This window comes from Stegastes partitus, unplaced genomic scaffold, assembly GCF_000690725.1.
Source record: "Stegastes partitus isolate 25-593 unplaced genomic scaffold, Stegastes_partitus-1.0.2 Scaffold176, whole genome shotgun sequence".
Taxonomy (NCBI): domain Eukaryota; kingdom Metazoa; phylum Chordata; class Actinopteri; family Pomacentridae; genus Stegastes; species Stegastes partitus.
In genome coordinates, this window is record NW_007577907.1 from 294,967 (window position 1) to 306,186 (window position 11,220).

Consider the following 11,220-nt stretch of genomic DNA (forward strand, 5'->3'; position numbering starts at 1 on the left):
GTAAAAGGGCTTTGGGTCAGCACTCTGTGTACAGTGGGGATATACTGATGTTGGCTCAGAGGGGAGTGGACATTTTGTTCAACCTGCTCAGCTTGATGAAAGGCCTAATAGATTAGGGGCCCCTGGACAAGCCTTTTGTCAATCATTCTTGCTCGGTGACCTGATGTACTGAACAGCTGTGTGAGGGCGCTTAGCAGTTAGGCCAGGATGACAATCATTGCTCAGCTTGATATATGAAGTATTACATGTGAAACAGGAGAGTTTGTTGAAGGGGAGGGTGATAGTGTGAGTATGCAAGTATCAATATGTCCTTATGTGCATTTGAGGTTATTTGTCTTTTAGTTAAAGGCAAGCAGAAGATTTTTGGGTATCACATTGTTAATTGTTTTCAGCAAGTAACTGGACTATTCAGAAACGCAGTAGTTATCTTAATTCAAAAGCAGTTGCTTAACCAATTTTCATGTCAACCTCACTCTCAGACAGGTGACCTCACACACAGAAATTTTACATTTACAAATACATTTATTTCAGCAAGAGTCACCTCCACCATCGTATCCAGGCAGGGTGCATGTACTATATACTTTACAAAGCAATCATAATTAAGTCAATGTTTGAGCTCAACATTTTTAATCTGACAAAAGTACAACACGTTGCATCAAAAAGTTGTTTCACTTACAAAGGAACAGAATTTGAACATAGACTCAAATTAACTTGTTCCCAAAAAACGGAAAAACTCAAAATATCAAAACAATTTGTTTTAAGTTCAGATTTAGACACGTTGGGAAACATATATTGCAGCTTTGCAACCAAGCTGTATTGCATTTTTCATTAGCCAGTATCCAGGTACCTAAAAGACAAGAAAAACACACTTAGACTGCAGTATTTTAAATGACTTAGAATAAAACAGCAAAAAGCAAAGGACTTGTAATTGTAATATGTGTGTATATTGTAAATATGTTAATGTTCAAATCAAATTACTAAACCACAGTAAGCACATGGTGATGAATTAATGCCAATAAACAACAAACACCACAAAGAAAAAAAAACAAAAAACAGAAGAAACATCATGCAATGGTTAAATACTCAATCCTTATATATACACTGCTCAAAATAAAGGGAACACCTAAACAAAACAATGTAACTCCAAGTCAATCATACTTCTGTGAAACCAACCTGTCCAGGTAGGAAGCAACACTGATTGTGGATCAATTTCACCTGCTGTTGTGCAAATGGAGCAGACAACAGGTGGAAATGAGAGGCAGTTAGCAAGACAACCCCAGTAAAGGAGTGGTTCTGCAGGTGGTGACCACAGACCATGTCTCTGTTCTCATCCTTTCTGGCTGATGTTTTGGTCACTTTTGCATTTTGTCAGTGCTCTCAGCCCTAGAGGTAGCATGAGGCGGTGTCCACAACCCACAGAAGTTGCTCAGGTGGTGCAGCTCATCCAGGATGGCACATCAATGTGAGCTGTGGCAAGAAGGTTTACTGTGTCTCTCAGTACAGTGTCCAGAGCATGGAGGAGATACCAGGAGACAGGCCAGTACACCAGGAGACGTGGAGGGGCCATAGGAGGGCAACAACCCAACAGCAGGACAATTACCTCTTCCTTTGTGCAAGGCGGAACAGGAGGAGCACTGCCAGAGCCCTGGCCTCAAAAATGACCTCCAACAGGGGCGCCTGGATAACTCAGCGGGTAGGGCAGGCGACCCATATACAGGGGCTATAGTCCCCGACGCAGCGGCCCGGGGTTCAATTCCAGCCAGCGGATCATTTGCTGCATGTCATTCCTCTCCTCCCCACGTTTCTCTGTCTATCTTTCACTTTCAACTATCATTAAAGGCAGAAAAGCCCAAAAAAATAAATCTTAAAAAAAAAAAAAAAAGACCTCCAAAATAATATGCATGTTTCTGTCAGAAACAGATTCCACAAGTGGGGCTTGTGCTTACAGCCCAACACCGTGCAGGGCAATTGGCATTTGCCAGAGAACCCCGGCACCCTGTGCTCTTTACGGATGAGAGCAGGTTCATACTGAGCACATGTGACAGAGTCTGGAGATGCGTTGGAGAACGTTCTGCTGAATGCAACATCCTCCAGCATGACCAGTTTCGTGGTGGGTCAGTAATGGTGTGGAGAGGCATTTCTTTGGAGGGTCGCACAGCCCTCCATGTGCTAGCCAGAGGTACCCTGACTGCTATTAGGTACCAGGATGAGATCCTCAGACCCATTGTGAGACCATATGCTGGTGCAGTGGGCCCTGGGTTCCTTCTGATGCATGACAATGCTAGGTCTCATGTGCTGAAATGTGTCAGTCGTTCCTGCATGATGAAGGCATTGATGCTATGGACTGGCCTGCCCGTTCCCCAGACCTGAATTCAATTGAGCACATCTGGGACATCATGTCTCGTTCCATTCACCAACACCACGTTGCACCACAGACTGTCTAGGGGGTGACTGATGCTTTAATCCAGGTCTGGGAGGAGATCCCGCAGGAGAACATCCTCTGCCTCATCATTAGCATGCCCAGGTGTTGTAGGGAGGTCATACAGGCACATGGAGGCCACACACACTCCTGAGCCTCATATCGACTTGTCTTGAGGAATTTCCACAAAAGTTGGATCAGCCTGCAATGTCATTTTCCACTTTTATTTTGAGTATGATTCCAAATCCAGAACTCGATGGGATAATAATTTTGATTTACATTGATCATTTTTATGTTATTTTATTCTCAATGCATTCTACAATGTAATGAATAAAGTTTTTCAACTGGAATATTTTATTCATTGAGATCTAGGATGTGTTATTTTAGTGTTCCCTTTATTTTTTGAACAGTGTACTGAAATGGATTCTTCCATAAGTTATCAATCCCAATTTAAAAAAAATTTAAAAAAAACATCATGCATTTACCTGAATATGACAAAATGTGTTTGTCTCAGCAGAATATTAAAAAACATATTCACCATTTCAGCGTCGTGCTCCAATCCTGTATCGTGATGCTCCAGCTCATCATCTCTAAATTCCTTTATCACCTATTAAAATACATCCCAAAATGATTCGTTGAATCAGAAAACAATTTCAGGATTTCACTGCATTAGTACTTTGCATTATTGGAAAAAACTCTCTGTTTTGATTCCGCATCAAACAAAGTTTTTAAATCGTGTGTTATTGAAACGTCTCATCTGTATATTGTGTTCAAAATGATGTCTCACTCACACACTGAACACATTTTCAATTCTAAGTAGCGTCAGGTGAATAAGACATGAAACTTTGAGTGTAACATGATCAGACAACATAACAGATGCGACGCTTCGTTTCAAAGGAGGCCTGTGTTGATGTGTTGAGTGCTTGTTTGACCCATCTGGAAAATATCCAGGGAGGTATGGTCTCTTCAGCTCTGACAGCATGCGTGACAGTCCCACTTATAATGCCAAACCTTTGATAAAATGCTAAATCTAATCCATGAAGAATTTGTGCTGCGATGTGTTATTGTAGCTACTGTGGCTTATGGAAGGAGTCCAAACTCAAAAACATATAAACTGTGACAGCGTAGAAACAATTGACAGCAACTAAGTGGCATTATCGTGTAAGTGCGGGCAAAATCACTGAAGACAAAATGTCACACTACTCAACCTTGAAGATGATAATATACGCAGCACAAAATGTTGACCACTTAAACTCAAGTGTGTTTTGGTAAGTGAGTGAATGCAGCATGCAAGAAATCTTGAGTCTGATCATCTTGTCTGAACAAGTTGCAGCAATCAAAGGTAAAAACAGATATAGCAAATTCTCAAGTTATGAAAATTACACATCAGATAAATAATTTGAGAAATAATTAAGCACAAACGGTGCTTTTATGCAATGCTCTAAGTATTGATGCACAATAAAATCGGTGTCATGAGTATTGGCCAATAAAGGTTTCAAATGAGATTTCGTCATTGGCCCAAAATGAACACAAACATGCAGATAATGACAGTTTGTTTGGCAATGCCACATAAACATAACTAGAGCTTGTTTTTTATTCAAGTAATTCTCTCATTTGCTCAGTGAATGTGTATATCTGAAAAGCCCTGTACTTTATATCTGTACCTGCAAGTGGGTCATCACAATAAGAGCAGCAATATTATTGTTTTAATTCCACTACAAGGGAGACTTAATGTTTTTTGCATTTGAAAATATACTTACATATCGTAATTGACCATAAAATGTTGTCGAAAATATTGGTGTCAGATATCAGACCCCACTTTCGACTACTTTGGACAATAATGGGGTCTGATTAACATAGCTGGTTGCCTGAAAGTTATTAGTTATTTTCTCAAAAATGTCTTAGGCACATTTTTCATTACTTTCTGCGCACAAATGAATTAAAAAGGTTTACTATATCATGATCACACAGGATTTCAACCTCACATCGACTTAACGTTACCTACAGTCATTCAGAAACCAGGTGAAGTATATATTTAATTAGACACCCAACACTCCTAATGCATTGCATACCAGATTTAATTAGCATCTAGCTTCGTTTGTAACAATCGCTTCATTCCTTAACGTTATATTTCCACTGCTCTGCCAAAGAATTGAGTCAGGTAAAATATAACGTTCTCTGAGTCTGTGTTAGTCCAAGTCAGGGACACGTAGCGTAGAGATGTTTCACTGTGAATGCTGATGAACTACATAAGAGTTCGTGCACAAAGGTCAAACACTGGGCAGAATTTTAGAGATTACGGCGGCTGACTCACTTGTAACAGTTCAGTGTATCTCTCTGGATCCTTTTCCATCAGAGCTCTTATCTGGCTGTTGTAATGCTCCGAGATACTCTCCTCCACCGCCACAGTGCAGGCCATGGCCCCCTCTTTACCCAGCAGTGCAGTGGATGCCCCTAGAGCAGATTTAAAGAGAGAGAGAAAGAGATACTAAAATTTAATAAGCACCTAACTACATATCGTCAATGCACTTGATGATACTTAAGTCAAGTTCTAAAGATTCAAGCAAGAACACGGTTTAGGACTACATCATTATTCTTTCATGCATTTGTTCCTTTCTAACATTTGTATAATCACTTTGTAAAACACTGTATATTTATAGGATGCACCAACCTAATACAAACCCCGCAATGTTCCAGAGGGGTAACAGTGCTGTGGGCCGAACTCTGTTCTCAGCCAGGATTTCGTTGAATTTCTGGAGGTGTTTCTTTTCTTGATCCCACATTTCCTATAGAAAAAAAAAACAAAAAACATTTACATGGAGGATACAAAAAAATGATGCAACTGAACACCCATACTACCATATTGTTCTGTTTTTGAATAACAATTCAGGAATGAAACAAGCTACAGTGCGTCTGTGTATAAGCTTAGATTTATGGAATCAGTCGGTTGCCCACTGTGACTGCTTCAGACGTTGTTAGTGCCTCTCCAGCTGTCTTTCCTTTGCTCTCTCTTCCTTTCCTGTTTATGCTGGTTCCTCATTCTGTTTTTTTCTCTTTCACTATCACCATCAATTTTTCTGGTTTGCTGTTCTTCTTTGTTTTGTTCTCACAGACCATCTCCTAAATCTAACAGAGCAAACACCACTAACCTGCAAACAGCAGATTTAACCATTATGATGTTTTGTCTTAGTTTTCAAATAAAATGTTGTTTATATTACAGTCGTGACTTGATAATCTGACCCTTAACAATCCAAAAACCTTGCTATCCGACAGGTTTTTAGGAAAAACGAACGGAACCCATGAAAAATAGCCTTAACATACCGACACCCTTGGATTCCAACTCCGACATGACATTTTATGTCACAAATAAGGATAACAGCATATTAACAATTTAACAATCCAACAGATTGGCTACGTTCAGACTGCAGGACTTAATGCTCAATTCGGATTTTTTTTTTTGTGAAATCCGATTTTTTTGCGAGTTGGTTCACATTTCCAATTAAATGCGACTTGTATGTGATCTCCTGTGTGAACTTCATAGGACCCAGAAGTGTTCCGCATGCGCAGAAGAGGACACAACAGCGTCACGCAACGAGCGTGCTCAGTGTTTGCAGAAGTAAACACGGATGGTGGTGGTGGAGCATATCTGCCACTCTCTCGCAGCCACAGAGGGTGGAAACAGAAGTGTGACCGCTAACTAAACTGGCATCAGCAGCTAAGTACTGCCTGTGCACTTCCACCCCGTCGGAGCGCACCCACAGAGTGGAAGTGGTCCCCCTGACCACGCCGAATATTTGGATATTCATCATTAATTGGATCTGTGTTGTTCAGACTGTCATGAAAAGATCAGATGCAGGTCACAACAGAGAAAAAAAAAAATCTGATTTGGGTCACTTTAGCCTGCTATCTGAACGTATTTACCTTTGATGGCAACCGACGGGCCTGTGCACAAGCGCACCAGTCAAAGGCGTGAAATCCAGCGATGCGTAGCATTCTAACAATACATTTGTTATTATAACAACTATAAACAATAAATATTAACAACAAATTACCCTTCAAGCATCAAGCCCTCCTTGTATCTCGACCTCTGTCTTGACAATCCGACAGCATTGCTATCCGACATAAAAGAAGGCACTACATTTAATGTTGGATTATTGAGTCACGACTGTACTTTAAACTTCCTCTCTGCATGTTGATTTAACTCCTAAAACGCATCTCTGTGTTTTAAACTGACATCTACTAAAAAAATTTCCATGAAAAGAATCCCTCTCTGCCTTATAAATAGTTAAATGTAACTCCACACTGCTCATTTTGAAGAAGACGATACAGAACAAGCTCACAGGACTCGTTCACTAGGTTTGTTACAAAAGATCACAAGTCTGAACACATGTTCTTGAGACTATCAGGTGGAAATGTTCAGCTCTGGCCTCCAGAATACAAAAAATGATGACTGGGATAACTTAATATATTGCTTTGTGAAGCTTCATGACAGAAGGTGATGTGCTTATTGTGAAGGAAGGCAAATTAACTAAAACAGATCTTGCAACAAGTGGTTTTCTTGCTTGATGCAAAAGAAAACTCATCCAGTTCTCATTTTCCACAACTAATCTACAAGAGACGTCTGTCTGATAAAACATCATTTACTCCGATAGGTGGGTTCTTTTATATCGAGCATTTTCTTCTTCTAACTTTATTCACAGGAGAATTACTTTGTTGACCTGTATGTGCTACATGTGCACAGCAAAATGTGTGAGAAACAGGAGAGGAACACCATTGCTTGTATGAAAATATTTGAGCTATAGCAAGGATAATGTTGACCAAAAACAAGAACTCTGTTGGCAGTGTCTATCAATGGTTGCCACAACACGAGGCATCACAACCCATTTGTTTCACTATTCAAGTCAGGGCCATAAAGCCACCACAAACTACGTTTTTTGAGTAATTTAGTTAAAATTTGTGTATTTTTTGTGTTGCAATATATATAACAGGAAAACAAAATAACACAATTTTAATTTTTCTAGTATCATGCAGTCTAAATGTTAACGATTTAAAAAAAAAAAAAAAAAAAAAAAGGTTTTCACTGATGAGAATCTTTAAATTCTGTGTGGCCTCTCTCTGTGATTTGCCCACTCACACCGAGTTGTGATTGTGTCAAATCTAAACAAGAAGAGACAAATCCAAAGATATGAGTGAATTCTTTATTTTTCTCCTCAACAGTAACTCCTCTGTCTGGTTACACAATGTTTAAATACGTTTCCATTCAAAGGAATCCGTGTGAACTGTTGTCCAGTAAAGGTTAAAGAATGTTTTTGACTCTGCAGATCATGCTGACAGTGTTTTAATCTGTGTGTCATCTGTACCTGAATGAGAGGTCCAGTCTTAGATCGACCCAACACTGCCATCTGGCCGGCGTAGATGCGGTTGGCACCGTATTCACCTGCATGGTCCACACGCACAATTCGGTGCAGCATCTCCTTCTCCTCGCTGTCAAGTGGGGTTGGAAAGACACTGTAAGCACGGGTGCTCTGCTGGAGGGGAACCGCTGAAACAGAGTAACACATCAGAATGAAGCTGACCAGCTCTTTCGAAGACTTTAAGGCTCCAAGTCTATCCTAAATGGAAGATAAAACATTTACCACTTTTCAGTTTGAAGCTTTCATTACTTGTAGAGTGGACTACTGTGATGCACTCCTTACTGGCCTCCCTAATAAGACCAAAAAACATTAGCAGCTCAATCAAAATACTGCTGCTGCAATACTGACAAGAACATGAAGGAAAAACACAGTTCTCCGATTCCTAGATCCCTGTACTGGCTTTCAGTGAAATGCAGAATTGAATTTAGGCCCTATTTATCATCTGTAAGTCTCTGAAAGGTCTGAGCCCAACACATATTGGAGATATGTTTCCTGAAGCCTTGTAGGTCTCTCAGATCTGCAGGGATTGCTGAGTTAATGAAGCCTAGAGTTCAGACCAGACAAGGTGAAATAACATTTAGTCATTATGCTGCTCACTGCTGGAACCAGCTGTTTGGAAAGATTTTCCCCAAATGCAGAATTATTCAAAGTAAGCTAAGATCAGTTATTTTTTTCTATTAATTCTAATCAATCAGTTGTACTTTAGAAACTGTGGTCTACACGGCAGGCACTTTTATTCACTTAATTTCAATGCATTTTTTTTCTGCTTTACTGTTTGCATGTCTTTTATTTTCTCAATCTGTGGTCTTTCTGTGCTTTTTTAGACAACCAGTTTTAATTACTATATACAGCATTTATTTGGACTTTATTCAACTTGACTGAACTGTTTTTTGTTTTTAAATTTATCTACAATTTAATTAAATAACTCTGCTTTATTTTGTATTTTATGTTCTACGTTTTTTGTTTGTTTTTTTCCCTGTAAAGCACTTTTTAAAAAAAGCCTCTGTTTATGAGAAGGTAAATACTTGTGGTGCAGACATAAAGTTACAAAGAGTGCAAACTGTAAAAATGTCACACAAGGCTAGTTCCACATAGATTCTGTTTATAATAATATTACCGGTAGCAAAGGAAGACGATATTCAACGTTACTTTTACAGACGGAGGTAAACGTTGTGTTAAGCGACACGCTGAGCAAGTTAGATAAGTGTTGTTAGCATATTAGCATTGTAGCTCTTAGCTGTGAAAAACGCTGCTTACCTCTGCATTTTAGACACTGACGAATCATCGCTGGACTGATAATGTGAGACCAGTCGTAAAAAGCTGTGTATGCGGTTCTGTGCATGGACGTTAGTCCACTAACTACCCGTGTTATCAAAGAAAGGCAGCAAAATCTTTGCCAGCTGACATTGAACGTCAGGAGGTGGACGTGGCGCACATTTATGACGTAATCACGTCACAACTCACGTCACAGCTCAGTGAGTAAAATTAGTTTGTAAGAATAATAACTGAGTTATTCTTGCTTTGTTTCAACAAGATGCCGACACTTTCACATGTTTTATTTTTATTGAAGCAAATCGGTCTCTAATATTTGCTGGAAAAAGGTTTGTAGGCTACTACATAGATTCTTTATAAATGACTAAATAAAGGAGATTTTATCCTGCAAGGCAGTGCCTGACAAGATTTGGAATGACAATTAACCCTATTTGTATTTTTTGCAAAGCTTAGACCCATAAATGTTTTGGAACTGCGTGTTTTCCAGAAAACTGTTCAAAGAAATGACTCCTTTTATGATATTAAACAACAGTTCAGGATGTAAATAACAAAATATTGGATATTTCTATATTTTCACATCAACAACTTTTTACAAGATAAGTCATTCTTTCTTGCTTTGTTCAGGGAAATGAAGAAATATGTCTCCACAATTTCCAGGAGCAAAACAGAAGAGCAGTCTAGTGTTACTTTTTTGCATAAATAATATTTTTGTTTAATAAACACATAAATCTGTCTTCTTAATCTTTTTTGCAACCCTTTCTGCTTTCTTTTGTTTAAGACTATTCAAAGACTCTGGCTATATCTTTATATCTTTGTATGTACTGTATGTGTGCTTGCTCTGTCCAAATGACATGTTGTGCTGTTCACATATACAATGTTCCTGTAATGATTCTAATTTCTTCAATCATCCATCCATTACCTATACACCGCTTAATCCTCACTAGGGTCGCGGGGGGGCTGGAGCCTATCCCAGCTGACTTAGGGCGAAGGCAGGGGACACCCTGGACAGGTCGCCAGTCTACCGCAGGGCTACACTTAGAGACAGACAACCAAGCACACTCACACCTATAGACAATTTAGAATAACCAATTAACCTCAACATGTTTTTGGACCTTGTGGGAGGAACCCGGAGAGAACCCACACTGCACGGGGAGAACATGCAAACTCCACGCAGAAAGATTCCGGTGCCCCCACCGGGACGCGAACCGGCAACCTTCTTGCTGCGAGGCAACAGTGCTACCCAACTGCACCACCCTGCAGCCCTTTCTTCAGTCAAACTTTCCAAAATTATAAAAAAAAAAGCCCTCTTGTCCTTCCATGCAAAATCATCGGCATGTTATCTGTTAATTAATATAGAAATCCCAAATGTTATCCTAATGAACCATCTATTAGGATCAGTCTATGTGCTTCAACAAGGTCTGCTCACCTATCCAACCTAAACAGATTTATTTCATGTTGCTGGGATGATTTTGTCCCAGGGGAAACATTTTAATACCTAAAGGCACTGAATTATCATCTGACTCTGCTAGTTGAGTTTTGTTTGAATCTTTTATGTGAATACAAGGCTTAGACCTGTCAAGAAAAAAAGCCCCTTGTTGAAGAAAAACTGCTTTTTGCTGTCATGTTGTAGCAGTCTTTGCATTTTTCTACATAGCCCTGACCTGTGCAGTTTCAGAGTTTGTTCCTAAATCACATTAAAATATCAGTTAGTAGGCCTAAACTATCCAGCATGAAGGCAGAGGAAAATGTTTGGCACAAGAAAAATGGTTAAATTTATTACGCAAGGATAGATAAAGTTGAGACACTAAACCATAAATCTTAAAATTTATCACTGTTTTTTTGTTGTCGTTGTTCCTCAACATTCTCACTGTTTTCTTTCATTTGAACTGTGATCCACGGAAGCAACGTGATCCACGATGAAATCATTCATCTGGTTTCTAAGGCTGCTTTGTTGCCGTGCGAGTTCACAGGGTCAGCAAGTCACTTGAATGTCACAGGATTCTAACACAACACAAACAAACCCACACTTTAGAGGCAATTTTAGAGTTTGCGTAGTTCACCTACCCACACGTCTTTGGTCTGTGGGAGGAAAACAAGCGTTTAAAGGAATACAGT

At 39.5% G+C, this 11,220-nt stretch overlaps 1 protein-coding gene across 1 annotated transcript; it reads right to left on the reverse strand.

The window, feature by feature from the left end:
- Nucleotides 1-502: 502 nt before the first annotated feature.
- coq7 (coenzyme Q7 homolog, ubiquinone (yeast)) lies at nt 503-9,273 on the reverse strand. Its single transcript, XM_008279901.1, has 6 exons — nt 9,091-9,273; nt 7,780-7,961; nt 5,091-5,205; nt 4,734-4,873; nt 2,958-3,026; nt 503-847 (listed from the first exon to the last, which is right to left on the reverse strand). The coding sequence occupies exons 1-6, from the start codon at nt 9,173-9,175 to the stop codon at nt 770-772; spliced, it is 669 nt and encodes a 222-aa protein (XP_008278123.1). The 5' UTR covers nt 9,176-9,273; the 3' UTR covers nt 503-769.
- Between the last annotated feature and the right edge of the window lie 1,947 nt (nt 9,274-11,220).